Raw genomic sequence first — 23,562 nt, 5'->3', positions numbered from 1 at the left:
TCATGGAATATCCTGTACATATTTAAAGTATGTGACATAGTTGGTTCTTCGATAGGCCTACTTGCACGTTTTTTTCTCTTCACTTCATGAGCTAGACAGCTGTATAATTTGTTTGACAATGTTAAATGAGGCCATCCTCAACCAGAGGGTACGTCTAGACTACCGCATTTTGTCGACGGAAGTTTTGTCGACAGATACTGTCGACAAAACTTCCGTCGACAAAGAGCGTCCAGACACATGGAGTTCTGTCGACAAAGCAAGCCGCTTTGTCGACAGAACTCCGTAGTCTGGACGCAGTGTTACAGGCAATAACACCTTCTGTTGACAGAACTCTGTCGACAGAAGGTGTTTTGCCTCGTAAAATGAGGTATACCAGCGTCGACAAAACCGCGGAGTTCTGTCGACGTTATGTCGACAGAACTCCGCGGTAGTGTAGACGCTGGTATTGTTTTGTCGACAAAAGTCCACTTTTGTCGACAAAACTAGGTAGTCTAGACACACCCTAAGAGAGACTTGTGTTTCAGTGGAGTTGAAATGAAGCTGGGAAGTGGGAATGGAGAGTCTAGGAGGCCTTAGGTGGGAGATTAAAGGACTTCTAGATTCCTAACTTCTACTTCCTGATTTACTGAGGTATGTTTGGAGGAAATCTCCCAATGACATGTATGAATCCCATTGTTCCTTCCATATGAGCCACAGGACCTGCCTAAACACAAAAGCAGAGGAATTATAAATTGTGGGGTGGTATTTGGACCTCATGAGCCAATCTGGTCCTTAGGAGTCGTAGTAAATCAGAGTGCAGAGTCCAATGATATGTCTTCAATTTGAGCTGGGGGTGTGATTTCCATCCGGAGGAGACATACTAGCTGTGGTGGAGCTAGCATGCTAAAAATATGGTGTAGGAATGGTGACACAAGTGGCAAAGGGGCTAACCATGCCAGGTTTGTACCTGTCTGAGACCCTAGACACATACATGGGCAACTAGCTTGTGATGCTGTGGCTACACTGTAGCGTTAGAGTGCCAGCTCCATCAGTGCTAGTATATGTCTCTTCAGACTGGGAATTTCATCCTCAGCTCAGTGTGGAGACATATCCTTAGAAGCTAGGTGAATAGTTAGTCAGGGTGGCTCGCCTCTCCCACTGCTCCAGTTAAAGTGCAGACATACCCTACACTGAATAGCCATTGTGCTACTTTGGCCTTTCTTTATGGTCATACATTGTAAATATGAAATAATTTTACGGCTTCCACATTATCTTCATTCCAGGCTAATACCACACTGAAGGCAATTATTCCCCACTCTTCATTAAGGGCATAAGCCTGCAACGTGCTGGGGTGCATAATACATTTGAGGCAGTGCTCAGGACCTAGCAGAATTTGACCCTCTGATTCCATGTGGCAACCAACTCTCTAAGGGTATGTCTACACTACCCCGCTAGTTCGAACTAGCGGGGTAATGTATGCATACCGCACTTGCTAATGAAGCCCGGGATTTGAATTTCCCGGGCTTCATTAGCATAAGCAGGGAGCCGCCATTTTTAAATCCCCGCTGCTTCGAACCCCGTGCAGCGCGGCTACACGGGGCTCGAACTAGGTAGTTCGGACTAGGGTGCCTACTCCGAACTACCGGTACACCTCGTTTCACGAGGAGTAACGGTAGTTCGGAATAGGAACCTAGTCCGAACTACCTAGTTCGAGCCCCGCGTAGCCGCGCTGCACGGGGTTCGAAGCAGTGGGGATTTAAAAATGGCGGCTCCCCGCTTATGCTAATGAATCCCGGGAAATTCAAATCCCGGGCTTCATTAGCAAGTGCGGCATGCATACATTACCCTCCTAGTTCGAACTAGGAGGGTAGTGTAGACATACCCTAAGTGCCATTCAAAGTGGAGCTAGTATATCTCAGTGCAGAAACTCTGTATGGCCAGCTCGTGAAATTAGAGCACTGAAAACAGCAAAGCACAGGGTGATGACTAGGGCTCTGGGCTTGTCACAGAGGCTGCAGATTTTGCAACCCCCCTGCGATTTCCGTGACTTCTGCAGCCAGCCACTCGGGTGGCCACTCATCCAGGGCAGTTACTGCCCCACCCGGAGGCCTTTCCCCCATGGATGCTGGAGCATCTCTGGCCCTCAAGTAGGGTTGTTAACCCTCCAGGATTTTCCTGGACCCTCCAGAAACTAAAGATGGCTCTTTAATTAAAGACTGTATCATGTGATGAAACCTTCAGGAATATATCCAACCTAATTTGGCAACCTTGGGTTCTCCAGCAGTTGTCCCCCAGATCTCTCCTCTGTAGATGGTGTCACAAGCCTCCCAGAGCTACTCCCAGCAGCTGGTGCCATGGGTTCCCCCCCTGCAGTACATGGGCTCCCCTTAAGATCCAATCAGGAATATTTATGGTATAAGTCATACATATGTCATGGGCCATGTTTTTCGTTTCTTGCCTGTGATCTATCCATGACTTTCACTAAAAATATCCATGATTAATTTGTAGCCTCAGTGCTTCAGGGCCTTGATCCTGCATGCTTGCCCATGTGTGTCAGTCCCTTGTCTCCTTTGGAATTCCCTGGGTGCAGAGATGTGCCCACATGAAATACCTTGGAGTCACCAACCCATCGATCGTGAACCACTGTAAATCTTGAAGCTCCTGCCAGTCAATCCCAATCCTAGGTAAACTGCCTTTGCGTGGGCCCACAATGGAACCAGGCAGCGGTACTCTCCGCAGCCTGTTCAGGGAAGAGGGGTGAGACAGCTCTGGGCTGCCTGGTAAGCACTGCAGCAATGGCGACTCCCTCCTTCTTGCCCCTCTCCTCCTGGGGCCACACACAGGGGGTGCTTGAGCTCAACCAGCCAGCATTTTCAGGAGCAGCATGGGGCCAGGAAGATGCAGGTTTTCTGAACCCTACAGCACTGGAATGCTAGGTACTTTATATTAATGCTGGAGTGCTGCACAGCTCACTCCAGGCAGGACTGAGGACTGGAGAAGGTGCACACCATGGTATGGACAGTATTGAGGGCAGGCCCCCAGCCCTGCCCCTTCCTCCTGAGGCCTTGCCTCTTCCAGGGTGCAGAGCAGGCCTCTCCGCCCTGCCTTGCCCAGGGTGAGGTTGTCAGCCACACTAGGAGGAATGAGGGATGCTAGCTCTGGAAGAGAGTTTGGGTGCAGGAGAGAGCTGTAGGCTGAGGCAAACTCCCCCCCAGAGCTTGTACTCCTTACTCCTGCTATCCAAAACCCTTCCCCAGCCTGAAGCTCTCACCTGAACCCAAATTCCCTCCTAGAACCTGCACCTCTCACTCTTTTCCTGTACCCAAACCCCTGGACCAGCAAGATAAAAGTGATGGGCAGGGCTTTGGGGAAGAGTTATGGTAGATTCTGGATTGCCCTTAAAAGTGATCTTGGGTGCAAAAAGGTTGGAGACCATTAATGTAAAGTCATCTGTGTGTGAAACAAATTGTAAAACCAACATCTAGGGGTGCACATTTTCCATCCTCTGCGTGCAAATAAGGAACAACAGTATGCTAATACTAGCATGAGTTCAGAGATATGGAAGTGCTTTGTATCAGAAATGTATGACATCTACATTTTTGTTATTCCTCCTGCAATGAGGTTTAACAGGTAGTTCGAACTAGGGCTTTATTTCGAACGCCTGTTTCACTACTGCGTGTAGATGCGGGCAGGTACTTCAGGCTTGTAAATTACAAAAAATGGCACTTGGCCGGGAAGATGCAAATCAAATGCGGGATATTTAAATCCTGGGCTTGATGTGAAATTCCGAATGCCTACATTTGCAGCCCTAGTTCAAATTAGGCTGCAAGTGCAGACATACCCTTAGATTCTGAATGTTTTTAACTCTTTTGAAAGGTAAAATGTAGTCAGACCATTGATATGTGTCCAAATCTTAATGACAACTATAAAGCTGTCTGTGCGGATATATATTTGCTTACAAGATTCGTAGTATAGAGGAATTAATTTACACGTGTGGTTAGCAATGAGAACCACTGTATTATTTGGAAATAAATGTAAAACCTATATTTTAATTAAAACCATGACAAAGAGGATCAGCGGTGATGGCAACTGAGAGTTACTACTACCAACTGTGGGAGAAGATTCTTATATGAGCCGTGTAGAGGGTTTGGATTGGCACAGTATGTTTAATGCCAGCCCAAAAGAAGCTGAACTAGAAGACTGCTTGTCCTGCCCTGGGTGAGAGTGACATGGAAGCTGCAACAGAAATAGTTTAAACTTCTAGGTCAGGGGTGGGCAATAAAAAAACAGCAGCCAACAAGGTTAGTCCCTGGCAGGCTGCCACCGTTATGTTTACCTGCACCTCCACAGGTATCAGAGGATCACAGCGCTGGTAGCTGCAAATCACTGTTTGTGGCCAATGTGAGTGGTGGGAAGTGTTGCGGACAGGGATGCCACTTCCTGCCACTCACATTGGCCATGAATGGTGGCAATTCATAGTCAACCAGAGATGAGATCCTTTGATACCTGTATCAGAGGGGTAGCCGTGTTAGTCTGAATCTGCAAAAGCGACGAGGAGTCCTGTGGCACCTTATAGACTAACTGAAGTGTAGGAGCATAAGCTTTCGTGGGCAAAGACCCACTTCGTCAGATGCATGTAGTGGAAATTTCCAGAGGCAGGAATAAATATGCAGGCCAGGATCAGGCTGGAGATGACCAGGTGGATCCAATCAAGGAGGATGAGGCCCACTTCTAGCAGCTGATCTGGAGGTGTGAATTCCAAGAGAACAGAAGCTGTTTTTGTAGTTAGCGAGCCATTCACAGTCTTTGTTTAATCCAGAGTTGATTGTGTCAAACTTGAAGATGAACTGTAGCTCAGCAGTTTCTCTTTGAAGTCTGGTCCTGAAGTTTTTTTGCTGCAGGATGGCTACTTTTAGATCTGCAATTGTGTGTCCAGGAAGATTGAAGTGTTCCCCTACAGGTTTTTGTATGTTGCCATTCCTAATATCAGATCTGTGTCCATTGATTCTTTTACGTAGGGACTGTCCTGTTTGGCCGATGTATATAGCAGTGGGGCATTGTTGGCACATGATGGCATATATTACGTTGGTGGATGTGCAGGAGAATGTACCAGTGAGAGTATGGCTGATCTGGTTAGGTCCTGTGATGGTGTTGCTGGTGTATATATGTGGGCAGAGTTGGCACCGAGGTTTGTTGCAAGGATTGGTTCCTGAGTTCGAGTTATTATGGTGCGGTGTGTAGTTGCTGGTGAGAATATGCTTCAGGTTGGCGGGTTGTCTGTGGGCAAGGACCGGCCTACCTCCCAAGGCCTGTGAAAGCGAGGGATCATTGTCCAGGATGGGCTGAAGATCACTAATGATGCGTTGGAGAGGTTTTAGCTGGGGACTGTAGGTGATGGCCAGTGGTGTTCTGTTGGTTTCTTTCTTGGGCTTGTCCCGTAGCAGGAGGCTTCTGGGTACACGTCTGGCTCTGTCAATCTGTCTCCTCACTTCCTCGTGTGGGTATCGCAGTTTACAGAATGCTTGTTGAAGGTCTTGTAGGTGTAGGTCTCTGTCTGAGGGGTTGGAGCATATGCGGTTGTACCTCAGTGCTTGGCTGTAAACAATGGATCGTGTGGTGTGTCCGGGATGGAAACTGGAGGCATGCAGGTAAGTATAGCGGTCGGTAGGTTTTCTGTATAGGGTGGTATTGATATGACCGTCACTTATTTGTATCGTGGTGTCCAGGAAATGGACCTCCCGTGTAGATTGGTCCATGCTGAGGTTGATGGTGGGGTGGAAGCTGTTGAAATCATAGTGAAATTCTTCCAGAGTCTCCTTCCCATGGGTCCAGATGATGAAGATGTCATCGATGTAGCGTAGGTAGAGAAAGGGTGTAAGTGGACGAGAGCTGAGGAAGCGTTGTTCCAGGTCAGCCATAAAAAAGTTGGCGTATTGTGGGGCCATGCGGGTGCCCATAGCAGTGCCACTGGTCTGGAGGTATATGTTGTCACCAAATCTGAAATAGTTGTGTGTGAGGATAAATTCACAGAGTTCAGCCACCAGTTGTGCTGTGGCATCAGGAATACTGTTCCTGACAGCTTGTACTCCATCTGCATGTGGGATGTTTGTGTAGAGAGCCTCTACATCCATGGTGGCTAGGATGGTGTTTTCTGGAAGATCACCTATGCATTGTAGTTTTCTCAGGAAATCCGTAGTGTCACGAAGGTAACTGGGAGTGCTGGTGGCGTAGGGTCTGAGCAGAGAGTCCACATAGCCAGACAGTCCTTCAGTAAGAGTGCCAATGCCCGAGATGATGGGGCGTCTGGGATTTCCAGGTTTGTGGATCTTGGGTAATAGATAGAACAACCCTAGTCGGGGCTCTAAAGGTGTGTCGATTTGTTCCTGTGTTTGTTTAGGGAGTGTCCTGAGCAGACGGTGCAGTTTCTTAGTATATTCCTTAGTGGGATCTGAGGAAAGTGGCCTGTAGAATTTGGTATTGGAGAGTTGTCTGGCAGCCTCCTTTAGGTAGTCAGGCCTGTTCATGATGACAACAGCACCTCCTTTGTCAGCCTCTTTGATTATAATGTCAGAGTTGTTCCGGAGGCTGTGGATGGCGTTGCGTTCTGCACGACTGAGGTTACCAGGCAAGCGATGCTGTTTTTCCACAATTTCTGCCTGTGCACGTCGGCGGAAGCATTCTATGTAGAGGTCCAGACTGCCATTTCGGCCCTCAGGAGGAGTCCATGTGGAGTTCTTCTTCTTCTGCTGTTGGTGGGAAGGTATCTGTGTGTCAGTGCACTGTTCAGTGTCGTGTTGGAAGTATTCCTGCACGTGCATTCTCCTGCACATCCACCAACGTAATATATGCCATCATGTGCCAACAATGCCCCACTGCTATATACATCGGCCAAACAGTACAGTCCCTACATAAAAGAATCAATGGACACAAATCTGATATTAGGAATGGCAACATACAAAAGCCTGTAGGGGAGCACTTCAATCTTCCTGGACACACAATTGCAGATCTAAAAGTAGCCATCCTGCAGCAAAAAAACTTCAGGACCAGACTTCAAAGAGAAACTGCTGAGCTACAGTTCATCTTTAAGTTTGACACAATCAACTCTGGATTAAACAAAGACTGTGAATGGCTTGCTAACTACAAAAGCAGCTTCTGTTCTCTTGGAATTCACACCTCCAGATCAGCTGCTAGAAGTGGGCCTCATCCTCCTTGATTGGATCCACCTGGTCATCTCCAGCCTGATCCTGGCCTGCATATTTATTCCTGCCTCTGGAAATTTCCACTACATGCATCTGACGAAGTGGGTCTTTGCCCACGAAAGCTTATGCTCCTACACTTCAGTTAGTCTATAAGGTGCCACAGGACTCCTCGTCGCTTTTGCAGATTCAGACTAACACGGCTACCCCTCTGATATATATTTTTGGTCAGTCTCTGAAGTGCTACAGGACCAATGTTGTTTTTTAAGTTTTTTTTTTTAGTTAGGGTACGTCTACACAGCAGCGTTATTTCAAAATAATTAGAGTTATTTTGAAATAACTTAGTCCACATCTCCACAGCAGGCAGTTATTTCAAAATAATGTGGAAATACTGTCAGGCTGGAGGACTTTTTACTCTGACTCCTGTAACCCACATTGTACCTGGAGTAAGCGAAGTCAGAAGTTGCGTGCTTTATTTTGAAATAAGTACTAGGGTAGATGTTCTCAGTTTCAAAATAATCTATTTCAAAATAAGCTACGCAATTGACATAGCTCAATTTGTGTAGCTTATTTTGAGTTAAGCCCTTCTGAGTAGGTGCACCCTTACAGACTAACACGGCTACCCTTCTCAGACTTTCTGACCACACACTGACATTCACTCTGGTCTGCCTGCTCACTCACTATAGGTGACTGATCAGGCACACTTGGTCCCTGCTTTGGACCAGATCTTACAGACCCTGTGAAAAAAAGACTTTTCCTTCGACTTCCCTTACTCTTCGTGGAAGCAGGACTCCCAGCATTGACTGGAGCACCCCTTTCACTTTGAATAAGACGTCTTACCTATACCCACTAATTTGAACCCTGGAAGATCAACAGCGGCAGCTTCAATCTTCCTCTATAGTGTAGACATACACTTCCTGTCTTCATTTTTGCAATGTGAGTGACACTCTGCTTTTCTCTAGTTAAGACTTACATGCTGGAATTATCTAATAGCAATTTGAGACTCGGTAACAGGTGTCAGTTCAAAGAGACACTTTTCTGTATTTTGGGGGGTATTACGGCTGATCAAGGGGAAAGGATTTATTTTCATGTGTCTTTCACTATAGCCTCAACAACTTTTTGACAACAATTATTTTGGCAGAAAAAAGGAAAGCTAATACAATCTAACATGTATTGTACATTTTTTGAAAACCTAATAGCCCCATCTTTTAGCCAATCCAGATCAATTACATGAGACTAACTCTCTAGAATTTTGAGATTTTTTTTAAATACTTGCCTATTGAGCATAAAGGCACATAGATCAAAGTCTCAAAGAGATGTACTACTCAGGCACTTGGAAACTATATGTGTATGCTAGTGTTAAATCAGGTTTAGAATACAGTAAACAGATACTTCCCTGTGTGTGTCACACTGCTGGAGAAAGCAGACTTGCTTCCAGTAGCAGCTATTTTCATGAATTATGCATAGTCATAGTTAAAAGAATACCAGACCCAGCATCCCTTAATTAAGTACAGTTGATAAATCTCAGATACACAGGACTTTCTTACCATCTCTCTCTGCACCCCACTGTGGAACTATACTTGACCTTGTTCTCTGATGTTGATCATTTTGCCAACTCAGCAAGGAAATTCTCTTTCTCCCCGCTCCCTTTCTATTTTCTTTTGGAGACTTCTGAGGAAGTGTAAAAGATGTAGGGTTTTTCATATTTACACTCTGACATCTGATCTGCTGGGAATTTCATCATTAATTCTTTGTTCTCTGTTATATGTAGTTGTATGAATCCAAAGGGCAGTGACTACATTTCTCTACTGGATAGTTACGGACTTTTGAATGGCCATAAACTTTACAGGTAAATCACTGATAATTTGTACTCGGTATCCTCCAACAAATGAGTTATTGAATAAATCTAAGATCCTTATATAGCCTTTACACTGTAGCTCACACTGCCAAACTTTGATTATTATTAGGGGAAGTTGCATGTGGAAGGAGTACAAACCTCAGGATTCACAATCCCACCGACACTGGTTTGTTTGAATGCAGCTAAGCAAAATATTATTATTATTCCATTTTCCTTCAACTTCAGGAGTAATAACAATTCATAAAATTCTAAAGAACTCATTTTCAGCATAAATAGGAGACATTTGCCTATAACCATAATAGGAACTACCATTTCACTGAGGGTATGTCTAGACTGCATCCCTCTGTTGGCAGAGGGATGCAGATTAGGTAGGTCGACATTGCAAATGAGGCAGGGATTTAAAAATTCCATGCCTACTTTGCATAATAATGGCCACTGCGTTTTGACGACTCAGCACTTTGTTAGCAAAAAGCGGCAGTGTAGAGGGGGATCTGTCGAGAAAGAAAGCTTTTTTTGACAGATCCTGTAAACCTTCTTGCAGGAGGCATAAGGGATCTGTTGAAAAAGGCTTTCTTTCTTGACAGATCCCCCTCTAGACTGCCGCTTTTTGCTGACAAAGTGCTGAGTCAGCAAAACGGGGTGGCCATTTTTGTGCAAATTAGGCATGGGATATTTAAAACCCTGCCTCATTTGCAATGTCGACCTACATAATCTGCATCCCTCAGCCGGCCGACAGAGGGATGCAGTCTAGACATACCCTGAGAATCTAACTGCAACATAGAAACTTATGTTCTATTACCATTGTATTTGGAAGAGGGGAATCTTTGGCCTCATTCAAATAAATAAATAAATGTATATTGTTTTTTCAAGGACAGTTTTTTAGGTTTTATTACTAGAGTGAAGAAAAAAAGATTTTTCAATTTGCTAGTAATTCCAAAAAATTAAATAAAACAATATTTCAGTTGAACCAACAAATAAAATTTTGGTGAATGAAAAAGTAAAATATTTTTGGGGGGGCTGAATGAAACATTTTGTTTTGATAAAATTTAAATGTTTCACTTCAGTGTTGACCATTTTACATGTTTTTAATTATTTTACAAAACAATTAAAGGAAATGCTCAAATGAAAAGTCATTTCATACTAAAAAACTCCAAAATGTTTTATTTAAAAATGTTAAAATTAAATAGTCTGATTTTTTGGGTATTTTTTGAACTTCCAAAGCAATATTGGTAAATCCAATATGAATTTACTAAATGTTTTGGTGTCACTGAATCTGTGATTATCGCTGAAAAAGGCCTACTATAGAAAATAGTCACTCAGCTCTATTTATGTTACACTACTGTCCAGAAGTTATAAACATTTGTCAATTCCAGTGAGATGTGCCAGGATTCAAAGACCTTCCAGATATGGAAAATATTCTCTTCCTACTTCTAGCTTTTTGTAATTCTAAAAATATAGGGTCAAATCTATATGTGCATGAGCACCTAGAATATATATACTTACGTTACATTTTTGCAAACTTAAAAATGGATCCACTACTGTTTGTACAAAATGAGGAACTACAGCAAAAGTTTGGGCAATGGCACCATGTGGTACTTTTATTCCCAAAAGTCTTCATGAGGTAGAGGTAGCCCTTTTAGAGCTATTAAAAAATCATAAGACATGCACAAGATATACAAAAATTTCTAATATAGAGTAGAAGATTAAGGAAGGAATATTTTCCCTGTAATATAGCTGTATTTAAAAAATAATGTGGAATGCAAAGCCATAATTTTCAAAAGTCTTTTAAACTCTGGCTTTCAGTTAAAATGGTTTTCCTAAATATTGCCCAATAATTGTCAATACATAATGAGATAGCAGAGTAAAACAAAGCAGCAAATTAATGCTAGCTAGACCAGATCATTTTACAAGATATTGGTTTTCCAAAAAGTGTTTATATTTTTAATCACCACTTCTGACCCACAAAAAAGATTTGCATGTAGGCAAACTGTTGTTATTCATGTGCTAAAGGTACTTGAATTCTGACACAACTCTATATCTATTCAGTACAAGCAAAGAAAATAATAATATTTACAATGAAGAATGCATTTTTGCAAACGTACATCTATTAGGAAGTGCTCCCACTCTTGACCATGGGAAAGTCTACAGATGACTTACTGTTGGTGTCAAGACTTTCACACAATTCAGTTTTGACCTCGCCATTTGGTCTGTCATTTCCTTTTTGGATCAGTTTGCTTTGCATTGTGGCAGCTGTCACAACAGCCTTGAAACTCCTCTTCCGCTTTTGAACATTCTGCTCTGGATGAAAAATGATTATATAAACCTTGGGCATGTAGAGCATGCCCAAAGATACTGAAGCACTTAAACTCATGGAAACAGTGAGTGTTGTTGTCTGGATGTACATCTGGGGGAGAAAAAAACAACATAAAATCAATGTTTGTAGACTAATAGAAAATAGGCAAATGCAGTAATTACATACTAACTGAACATGGAAATGGTACCATGTGATCACTTGACTGTTTACATTAGGATGCATGATTCAGATTGTCTTTAATTATAGTCAGGTGTTCTTTTTCTTCCACTAAAGAGTTAGGGATGGAAGTAGCCAATGCTTATTAAGGTCCATTCCCTTAAAAATATACCTCTGTGCCACCTACATTTTCCGATTACAAACATATGTGTTTGTGTAGGGATCATATACAACAAGGCTGACAACAAGGTTAGCTTTGTATCGTCTACTCTAATAAACAGAAGTTTCTAGAATAACATGCCATTCACTGATGCACCAGTGCATGCAATACTGTTCTACTGGCAACATGCTTAACACAAAATCTAATGAGAAACATTTGATTTACTGTTTGACTCCGGTGCCTGGAAGAAAATGAGTTTCTCCACAGTGAAACTTGGCTATCACTTCTTTTAACATTTGTATGTTAGCATTGAATTTTAATCACGCTATTATGTGGCACATGAAAATACTCTGATAAGCTCTAGACTTTGCAAATAGGAAATCGGAATGTAATGTCTCCTAGGAAGCAATGTGAAATAGACTTCTATCCCCTATAGACAAACAGGGAGAATTGTTGTCTCAAAGGGAGTGTTCTATCACTTATTACTGAAAACCAAGCGCTTTTGATCTTTCCCTGCCCACACAGAAGAAAAGGTGATTTGGCTCCATGGCAATAAGCACAAAATGCAAATATTATATTTAAAATAACTCATTAGCAATACTGATTATGGTTTTGTTCAACATTTACTTCTCACGGGAGGATTTTATATTATGATACACGAATTTTGCAGACAGTTCTCCGTGGCTTCCTCCAATTTCTCCTGGCATGGCAATACTTATCATTTTACTGGAAGGGACATTGAGCCCACTCCACAGAACAGAATAAAACCTACTCCCCCCTCCTGACAGAGCTTCACCAACAGTTAACCTCAGTGTGTTTACAGCATAGTGAATATCAGCATGAGATACTGTACTCAGAATCTGTCAATAATGTCAACCCCCAGATCAACCATTTTCATTATAGCCAGTGTCCTCAGTAAATCAGCCCTTAGCAGAAAACTAAAGATATAATAAACTGGCCTAGAATAGCCCAAACAGTAGCACATTTTGAATTTTTTTCGGTTCATGAACAAAGTTTTGCTATTAGCTTCTTTACCCTTGGAGACCACAGAGAGTGCTGTCACTTAAAGAAAGCACCATTAGATGAAAAGTGTAACAGATGCGCTTAAGTGGTGTGAAGTCACACCATGGGGACACTCCAGAAATCATCCATAATTCTATATATAATGTGCCAAATCTCACCCAAAAGCCAACAGTGCCCTGAACAATTTACCACTTGGGCAGAGATCTAGCACTTTTTTAAACCTGACAACACTAAATGCAAAGGTGTCACTCTTCATGGCATTGTCTGCATGAAATTGTCAGCATATTCCATCCAGAGGACTTTACATTTTCTTACTGGAAGTGGTCTGCAGCACTTACTTCATTTAAATAATACATCGCTAGAATAGCCCCAAAAGTAGAAAAATCCAAACCGTGTGCTCACACCAGTACTATGCTGATTTTGATCCATTTATTCTGGACTTACATTGATGTAAAAAAAGTCGAGTTTGGCTCACAGACATCCTTAAGATTTGTCCTGGAAACTACATATGATTAAAGCAATAAAGGTTTCTCCAGTCTTGTATGAAAATCTGTTTGCATGAAATGCACTTTTTACATGCAAATGGTGTCAATGCCTGTTAGCTGCTTTAAATAATGAATATAATGTGAAGAAAAGCATATTGCAGACAACTTTTTTGCCAATAGAACCATTCAGCAGCTAATATTTGTTAGTCCCTTAAGATTCTATTTATTTGGTGCAACTAGCGTGCCCAGTGTTTTACCTACTCAGAGGGAGGCAAGAGATTGAATTCATTGTTGGATAAGTTTCATTCCACTGAGGGCACAATTTAAGTCCAAATCATTATAATTTACATTTTGATTATATAACTACCTTATACTACTTAGACACAACCACGAAATGTAAAAGAGGAAGCTCAGGATGAAATGTCTGTCAGGTAGCCATTTTCTTTCCCGAGTTCCCAAATATATAGTGTAGGTGCTCAGGCTTCACCTTCAAAAAGCTATGCCTGTCATCCTCCCATTCCTCCACAACTTTCAGAGGGAAATGTTTACCTCAGGGCCCCGATTTTCTTTTCTTGAATGCTGGTGAAGGGCCAGATTAAATCTACCCATGTATTATTACTTAAAACTGCAGCTTTAGAAAGCACAGTAAAATATAAAATATGTTAAACTTAATTTTACATTCTGAGATAGTTTGTTGTTGATTCATCCAAAGCTTAACTGAAGTAACTATTATTAAGATTAATTCAAAACTGAGCTTCGTCTATGGATTGAAATCATGCAGTTTGTGGTTCCATGTCATTTGTATGTGTAATTAAATGAAACTTGGCTCCTTTCACTGAGTTTTACTGTAAAGCTCTACATTTATTCCAGCCTAAAACACAAAGGCTGTGTCTAGACTGCATCCCTTTTCCGTAAAAGGGATGCAAATTAGACACATCGCAATTGCAAATGAAGCAGAGATTTAAATCCCCCCCGCTTCATTTGCATAAAAATGTCTGCCGCTTTTTCACGCCTCGGACCTTTGCCGGAAAAAAGCGCCAGTCTAGATGCGGATCTTTCGGAAAATAAAGCCTTTTCTGAAAGATCCCTTATTCCTTATTTTAAGAGGTGCTCTGAACTGCTGGAGTGAGGTCCCCTAGAGAAGGGGTGATGGTGGTGGGGATGGTAGAAGACCCCACCCCGCGAGGTTTTTCAGTTCTGCCTTCACAAAGTCCTGATGGGGGATGGGTCAAGTTGGACTTGCTCTTGGTGTGTGATGGGGAAGGAGGGCGTTGGGCTCGGGGGCTCCCAAGGACCCTGGCAGCCTGTGAATCTTTGCTTGTCTCCTTCTGCAGGTGGTGTGGGCCATCAACACCATTCTGCTGTGCAAAGTCATCCACTTGGGCAAAGTGAACCCCAACATTGACGGATTTGCCGACTTGGGCTTCCCCAACTGATGTGGGGGGCTATTGACAGCACCCATATCCTCATCTGGGCTCCTGACCACAAGGCATCTGAATACATTAACCAGAAGAGATACTTTTTGATGGTCCTGCAGGCCCTCATCAGCGACCTTGGACAGTTCATGGAAATCTACGTCAGGTGGTTAGGGAAGGCATATGATGTACATCTCTCAGAATTCAACCAGAAGCTGCACGCCGGCACCTTTTCCCCAGACCATATCATCAGGGTCAGGGACGTGGATATGCCAAGCTATATGGTAGGCAACGCAACCTACCCTCTGCTTCCCTGGCCCATGAAGCCCTACAGTGGACACTTTGACCCCGCCAAGGAACATTTTGATGCCAGACTCAGCAGGGCCTGGATTGTTGAGGCCACCTTCTCCAGTCCTGCCGATCTATGGAGCACTGCATGGCTTTCAGGGCAGTGATAGCTCCCTCTGCAGGGCCTCATGGGCCCTACAGCACTGATGGGTCATGCAAGGTTGGGAGGACAGCACGGGAGGTATTGATCACTTCCCTCTCACAGCTGATCCAGCTGTGCAGAACAAAGACAAGGGCAGTCATCACAGGAGATACAGTGTATAAAACCTAGCCCTCATCTCTGAGCTGAAACTGAAAGGTCACGAGTCAGACGAAGGTGATATGCTTCAAGAAAGGCCATCTGTGAAAATCTTTTTCCTGCAGGGACACAGATGTTCTGGGGGGAATCTCACAACCCCCACGTCCCAGGGACAAGCAGGCATGGGAAGGTGCCATACAGACCAGGAGCTTGCAGGTGGGAGGGGAGCCATGGGGTGGCTGGGCTTCCCTCCATGCCGCACACACCAGGTCTAGAAGTAGTGATGACCCACAGGTAAAGGGGGGAGAGTGTTGTGGGGAGGTTGACCTTGCTGCGCTGTCCCAGGAGTGAATGCTACCCTGAGAGTGCGGGCATGTCCATGTGCCGTGTGCGGCACTGCTCTATGTGTGTGTGTTTCTATGTACCCAGCATCCTTCTTGTGGTGAGAGGGTGTCCCACCCTGGTGTTGGTAGAAAGGCAGGCCTCTTCAGACTCCCTGTGAGCCAGAGCACAAGGGTCCTCTTTTGCTTCCTCCTGGTGCTATGTGCCCGTGACTGGTGCTCCATGTGCACCCACGTGCACAGGCTGCGTGATCCCAGTCTGTGAAGGCTGAGTAAGGAGCACACAGCAGCCCCTCACTGCCCGCACATGTATGTCTAGGGAAAGTAATGGCACTCACCTGAGGGGCCTTTCCTGGCTTCGGATGATGCCTAGAAGACATTCTGGGATGGGGGGGTACCAGCTCTAGGGTGCACATGACTTCCTGGCTGGCAGGCATTGAGCTGGTCCTGGCCTTGTCTGGCTCCTCCTCATCCTCAGCAGCTCTGCCCCCTGGGAAGGTGATAATGGACGTCTCCAGCCCTGAGTCCAAATGGTGGGCAGAGGGACTGACCCATCTCCAAGGACACGGTAGAGTGTAATATGTGTGTAATATGGGCAGGCCTGTGATGCATCCCCGGAGCAGGAGTTATGCTCCCTGGCCTTCGCATAGGCCTGCGTAAGTTCTTTAACTTTCATGCGTACCTGCTCCTGGATGCGAATGTGTCCCTTGGCAGCCAGGCTATCGGCCATCCAGCCGTAGACAACTACATTCCTGCATCTGCTGTGGAGATCCTGGAGGTTTGCCTCCTCTCCCCAGATCTCAATGAGGTCCAGAATCTCCTCACCAGATCAGGAAGGTGCATGCCTCTTCCATCCCCGGTCAGGTGCACGCCTCTTCCATCTTCCTTGCAGCTGTGGAGGGCTCAGTGGGAGCAATGGGGTCACTCATGGTGGCAGAAAGTCCTGGTTTGGCAGCTGCTGTGTGGCTTAGGGCAGTCAGGGTCTGTCGTGAGCCACACACTATTTGTCCTGAGGCTGCAGCTTTAAGGGCTTCAGGTGAAGGGAAGCTATAGAGTTCTGATGAATGTGGACAGAGTGGCCAGCAGGGCACCTGTGGGATTTCCTGGCGGCCTCTTATTTCAAAATAACTCCATCTGCCCTGTCTCTACATGCTCTATTCCAAAATAGCTATTGGTGTTACTCCTCCTACAATGAGGTCAACATTATTTTGAAATAACGGGCTTGCTGTGTAAGCGCTCACAAAGTTATTTTGGAATAACATCCATTATTCCGAAATAACGCTGCTGTGTAGACGTGCCCTTAGAGAAGGGCCCAAACCAAAATAAAAACACTCCCCAGATTGGGAGAGATGTGGATGCAAACTTCATTAACTGGGCCCATCTTTGCTCATATCAAACATCTCTACAGTACTTCATAACCCAATCAGCCCAATTCTACAAACAGCAAAGAACACATAGACATGAGAAAAGAAGGAAAGACAAAAATATGTCTCTGGTACTGCAACCAAAGACCATCAGAAAGCTATTTTATAGCTTCAAAGAAAATGAATAGTGTTTGAACCAGTTCTCATTCCTATTACTATCCTTGGCACAAAAAGAACATTTCCATTGTGCTACTTTCTGTTTGTCTGATAAAGAATGGTGTTGCTGGGGACTGCTGTTGCTGATTTGATTGTACTTGCTTTCTACTGTCACTGCTATCCTTCTCCATTCCCCCCCCCCCCAAAAAAAAATCCAAATCCCAAATTTTGGGTCTAATACAGACCCCATTCCATTCAAAGGGCTTTGGATCAGGTCCCTTTGTAAGACTTACCTGCTGCTAAAATTATGTCATTTTACTAATCTAAGCTTCAATCGGGGGGGGGGGGGGGTATTTTTCTGTCAGTTTGCAAAGATAAGTTTTAATAATGAAGAGTTTATGATGACAATTGTATTTTTGAACCAGACATCAGACATATAAAAACATGAGCACAAAAATTGGTGTGACCATAGGCTATAGAGTATTGTTCTTAATGAAGTACAACCTCTGAAACTTAATTATGGCTACTTAAATGCTGAGATTGTCAAGCAACTTACTGCTAATTATTTTACTAGGGAACATTGAGATGCTGTGATTAATACAACTCTGCTTGACATACCTATCAAATTCTCATGTTCCATTAATAACAAGGCTTCATGTTTTGATTATGGAAATAGCAAATGGGTCTTTAATGACATCATTTGATTATTTGGCTAATGTTAGGAGAAAGATGGTTCTTATACTATCTAAAACTTACTCCATTAACAGAGAAAACTGCCTGGAGCTCTGAGAAGAGGAATCCGTTGAGAACAAGTATGTTGTGCCCAAGATTTGAGCATTGTGATAGCTTACAATTAGTGTCTAGTTGATTTTAAAAAAAGACTTTATGGAGGTGTCCTCTTCTTTGCAGGTCTAACCCTGACAGGCAATGAGCACCAGCTTCCGCTGAAGCCAATGAAAGCTGAGGACGCCAGACAACTTGCTTGATTTGTAAAAGGCATCTCATGATCATTTTACTGCACACCCCCTTGCAGCAATAAGCTCAGCTAGGACCTGCCTGTGGGCTTAAACACTCCGAGCCAGATTCTCTGTTCTTCTGCACCTTGTACCATCATTTACATTAGTGCAAAGCACATGCAAATGACTACACAAGATGAAGGGCAATGGGAAAAAAGACTCGCCATGGAGAGTTCCAGAACTTTCTCTTATGATGGCTTTTCAGCCTTTAGAATTCATTCCGTTGGCACCCTGACAGAGCCCTGGTTTAGTGAGTCACAGAGCATCATACATTTGGTTTAACTTTTGTCTGACTCTTATCTCCTGTTTGATTTTATTCCTGACAAAAGCACATTGGCTTTTTAATCGCTATGCATTGTGGGTAGATTTATCCTTCTTGTGTAAATAAATGGCTAGCTGCTCCAGCAAGAGCTGCTCTAAAAATCAATAAAATAAATGAACAGCATCAAAGACAGTTCAGTTTAATAAGCTGGTAAATACTAAATGATCTCTCCTGTGTATCACACAGATAGCTAACCTTAAGATATGAGTCTGGGGGTTAGGCTGCCACCTCTGGAGTAAATTTAAAAGAACTACACACACACTTATGCCAGGTCTACTCTACCACTTACTGTGGTTTACCTTACATCACTCAGGGGTATAAATAAGCCACCCTCCTGAGAGATGTACCATAAATTAGCATATATATAACCCAGACTTGTGTATAACCCACCCCCATGCATAACCCATGGTTTTTCCTGAATGTGTAAAAAACGTTTTTGATAACCCGTGGATGTGTATAACCCATGGGTTGTATACGCTACTTTAAGGTAATTGCACATACCAGGATAAACTGCGTGATAAACTCACGCCCAGGCTCCATGCAGCCGCAGCCAGGCACAACCAACCCTCCTCCAGGTGGGGGGAACAGAGAGCACAGCGCGAGCATGTAAAAATAAACTTGTATACCCCACGGACATGTATACCCTGCTAGCTATCTAAGTGTAATCTCTCTGGCATTTTAGGAACCCATAGGGTAATCTGTATCATAGTATATGGGCAACGGTTGTATCCCAACAGTATTGGACTGTTTGATGTAGATGGCATGAAGGTGACAGATTTTTCCTGTCACCTCCTAATTGCTATTAGGAGAGGATATGCCTGGGAAGAGGACAGACGTTTGGCCTGTTATAACTGTCCATGTTCTATGCCACTAACTCCTAAATGCCATCTACAACTGCCACAGCATCTTCTGCTGGTGCTCCTTTAGGGTACGTCTACACAGCAGCATTATTTCAGAATGACTGAAGTTATTCCAAAATAACAGTGCGCATCTACACTACAATTTTTTATTTTGAAATAATGTCGAGCTGGAGGACTTCTTATTCTAAGTCCTGTAATCCTTATTTCACAAGGCACAAGGGAAGTTGAAGGAAGAGTGTTCTTCCTTCGACTTCCTGCTGTGTAGTCAGCACCAAAAGCCAAATTAAGCTATTTTGACTTAAGCTACACTATTGACATAGCTGAAGTTTCATAGGTTAATTCGACTTTAGCCCTGCTGTATAGATGTTCTCTTAGTGCCTGAGACTTTTTTCTCCCTTTCTCCTCATTTATCATAGACTGGCTTTATGCCTTAATCCACATCCCTGACTGCTGGGAGTCTCTATGGTTACATCTACACATCAACGCTAACGTTGAATTAAGCTACACAACTTCAGCTACATCAATTGCGTAGCATAAGTCGAAATAGCTTAACTTGGCGTTAGGTACTGTCTACATAGCAGAAAGTCGAAGGAAGAACTCTCTCGTGAAATGAGGGTTACAGAAGTCGGAGCAAGAAGCCCATTATTTTGAAATGTAGACACACACTTTGTTATTTCAAAATAACATGAATTATTTCAAAATAAGCGTGCAGTGTAGACATGAGATATCTGACCACCTCACAGCTGGAAGAATACTCTGCATTCTCTCTCCTACTGCAAACTAGACTTTGATGCAAAAAGAAGGCACACATGTAGCTCGCGGGCACAAAATATAAATCTTTTCATATAGTGAAATCAAGAGCTTCCAACCCCTCATGCAACAACAGAAAATAGACAAGGAAGGGAGAAAAGAACCAAACCAATCTCCACCTCCTCCTCCTTCTAGACTAAGATGAGTACTTCATTCAGCTGAATATGACCTTTTCTTTGAGGCTGTCCTTCATGTTGTGTAGTGCTGCCTACTGCTTGCTCAATTGGATCATAACCTCTAGGAAGACACATTCTGACTGGTAATTCAGAAAGCAATACCATAGCATCAATTTAATAAAAAAGCAGAGATGCAGAAGAAACTGGTCAAGGTTTTATGACCCAAGGTAAAGGTTTTATGACCCAAGAGGCCAGAGATTAAAACCAAGTAGAGAGCAGTTCTCACAAGAGTCAAGTTAATAAAAATATTCCATCTTCTCTGTAGAAATCTCTAAATCTTGGATCTGTAGATTTTTGTTATTTCTATTCATGGCAATGTAAAAGCAAGATCCAGCTTTGCTTAAAAGAAAGCATTACAAAGATATCATGATTTTCATTATTTTGCCCAAAGGTACATGAAAATGGATTTTCAGTACACAAAACCAGAGTCTGTGGATTAGATTTTGCTTTAAATTTCTTTGTGAAATAGAAAATATGGGGAACTATCAATATTTTTATCCATATTAAATATTCTTTGTCAAACCTATCAATTAAAATCAGCCTGTGAGAGAAAACTGAAATCTATCCCACCATGTTATTTTGTTTATTAGCTTGCAATAGTAAACATATATTTGATTCTGTGTATTGCACAGGAGATTGGGGAAAAAAACAATTCTGGACTTTTTATCTATGCATTTCAGTAGCTTTCAGATTTTAAGGGAATGAAAGATCTGAGGATATATTTGAAATTAAATGTGTGTGAATAGTTATAAAGCTCAGGTGTCACAAGAGCTGTGGAAGCTGTCGCTTAAAGGGCACCCATATGTACCTGCATTCCCCAAAATAAATGATGCTAATGGTTTCATGGTTCAGATATTTTCCAGTTAAATGTTCTATCTATAAGCATCCCCTTTCTGTGTGAATATTCTTCTTTTCATATTTTATTTATTATTTTAAATAATGCATAACATAAAGGGCTCGAATTTGCAACCCACTACAGTATTGGAAGGTTGTATGTCCAATAATTGTAGATCATAGAAATTATATAGATCATTGATATAGAAAACAACCATTTTTAACAGCTAGCATTTTCCCTCCAAGTGCCTGGAGTTTCTCTACTATGGGGCTCTCAAGGTAGCTAAAACAGGTTCAAGAAGGTTCTTTCCACTTCAGCTTGACACAAACTCTGGGTATATTTACGCTGTCTTTGGGATGTGTCATTCCCAGTTTGGATAGCTGCAACCCTATTTAAACTTGCAGACTAAAAACAGCAGTGTGGCCACAGTGGCATGGGCAGCAGCATGGGTTAGCCCCCTGAGTTCACATCTAGAATCACATTCAGACAGCTAGCCCAAGCCACTCCCTGCACAACTGCAGCCACATTGCTATTTTGGCATTCTCACTAGCTGAAGCAGGGTCTACAAGGTTAGCATTACACCTCCCAGCATCTGTATAGTTGCATCCATGGTGATCTCCAGAGATAGTTTTGAATGAAGAGGAACCAGAATTTCAGATTAGGAAAACTGTGGTACCAACACACATACGACTCTTAGAACCCAATCAATGAGGGTGTGTCTAAACTACACCCCTCTGCCAACAGAGGGATGTAGATTAGGCACATCACTATTGCAAATTAAGCAGGGATTTAAATATCCCGCATTTCATTTGAATAGAAATGGCCGCCACTTTTTGCCGAAATGGCACTTCGCCGGCAAAAGGTGGCAGTCTAGACGGGGATTGGTCGCCAAGGAAAGCCTTTTACATGTTTACAGGATAGGTCGGAAAAGGCTTTCCTTGTTGGCCAATCCCCATCTAGACTGCTGCTTTTTGCTGGCAAAGTGCCGCGTCAGCAAAAAGCGGCGGCCATTTCTATGCAAATGAAGAAATTTAAATCCCCGCTTCATTTGCAATAGTGATGTGCCTAATCTACATCCCTCTGTCGGCAGAGGACTGTAGTTTAGACACACTATGAGGGACAAGTAAATTCCAGTTCTCTCAGCCCCAAATTTCCAGCCAGGACCACCAGTAGCACTCCTTTTACTGTTCCTCTCTGCCCACTCACAGTCATAGAATCATAGAATACTAGGACTGGAAGGGACCTCAAGAGGTCATCGAGTCCAGTCCCCTACCCTCATGGCAGGACCAAATACTGTCTAGATCATCCCTGATAGACATTTATCTAACCTACTCTTAAATATCTCCAGAGATGGAGATTCCACAACCTCCCTGGGCAATTTATTCCAGTGTTTGACTACCCTGATAGTTAGGATCTTTTTCCTAATGTCAAACCTAAACCTCCCTTGCTGCAGCCCATTGCTTCTTGTTCTATCCTCAGAGGCCAAGATGAACAAGTTTTCTCCCTCCTCCTTATGACACCCTTTTAGATACCTGAAAAATTGCCATCTAATTGCCTCTACAAATTCCCTCATTTCATACACTACCACCCATACCTTGCTTCCGGTAGTCAATTTCTGATAACCTGGCCTTCTGGACACCTTTTGAATGCATTAAAGAAAAGGAGGGATGGCAGGCCAGTAGGCTTTCTCTAACCCTGAAAGCAAATAAGGTAGGCCGTGTCCAGACTCAGGGTTTTTTTCGGGAAAAGTAGCCTTTTCCCGAAAAAACTTCCCCTGCGTCCAGACTCAAGCCGCGTTCTTTCGAAATTATTTCGAAAGAACTCGGCTTTTCTTTCGATGGCGGTAAACCTCGTTTCACGAGGAAGAACGCCTTCCTTCGAAAGTTCCTCTTTCGAAGGAAGGCGTTCTTCAATGTAAAGAGGCCGTCTTCGAAAGAGAGCATCCAGACTCGCTGGGTGCTCTCTTTCGAAAAAGCGGATTTTTCTTTCGAAAGATCCGCCTGCAGTCTAGACGCGATCTTTCGAAAGATGCTCTTTCGAAAGATGCTTTCGAAAGAGCATCTTTCGAAAGAAGCCTGCAGTCTAGACATAGCCGTAGAGGGAAGTCTGGGCTTCTAAGGGCATGTCTAGACTTCTGTGCTATTTCAGAATACCAGAAATATCCCGAAATAGCAACACCATGTCTTTAAACGCTCCCACTATTTCCCAAAATAGCAGGCATGCTATTCCAGCATCCCTGTAACCCTCATTCCATGAGGGTTAAGGGATTTGTCAGAATAGTGCCTTATTTTGAAATCTGGTGCTGTCTACACAGCTCCAAATTTCAAAATAAGCTCTTTCTACTTAGACTCGAAATAAGCTACACAATTTGCGTAGCACAAATTGCATAGAAGGGTGCTGTCTAGATGCACCATAAGAGGAAGGCTGTGCAGGGAGACAGAGTGGCCAATGTTATGACAATTGGTCCCAACTCAGTAGAAACTCAGCCCAGTTTTCATGAGTTCCTTTCA

General features: G+C 43.3%; 1 protein-coding gene across 6 annotated transcripts in view; it reads right to left on the bottom strand.

The window, feature by feature from the left end:
- Window positions 1-23,562, bottom strand: part of GRM8 (glutamate metabotropic receptor 8) — a 570,836-nt gene that overhangs the window by 5,347 nt on the left and 541,927 nt on the right. For 3 of the 6 annotated variants that reach the window (XM_075928371.1, XM_014573390.3, XM_014573388.3), the window contains one exon: window positions 11,136-11,437. In XM_075928371.1, coding sequence (XP_075784486.1) covers window positions 11,141-11,437 — 297 coding nt within the window. In that variant the 3' untranslated portion in view covers window positions 11,136-11,140. The remainder of the gene's footprint in view (window positions 1-11,135; window positions 11,438-23,562) is intronic. The other 3 variants (XM_075928359.1, XM_075928375.1, XM_075928383.1) reach the window with 1 other exon arrangement.

The sequence above is a fragment of the Pelodiscus sinensis genome, chromosome 1, assembly GCF_049634645.1.
Source record: "Pelodiscus sinensis isolate JC-2024 chromosome 1, ASM4963464v1, whole genome shotgun sequence".
Classification (NCBI taxonomy): domain Eukaryota; kingdom Metazoa; phylum Chordata; order Testudines; family Trionychidae; genus Pelodiscus; species Pelodiscus sinensis.
Note: the sequence above shows the minus strand (reverse complement) of the source record. Positions and strands in the feature narration are given on the sequence as shown.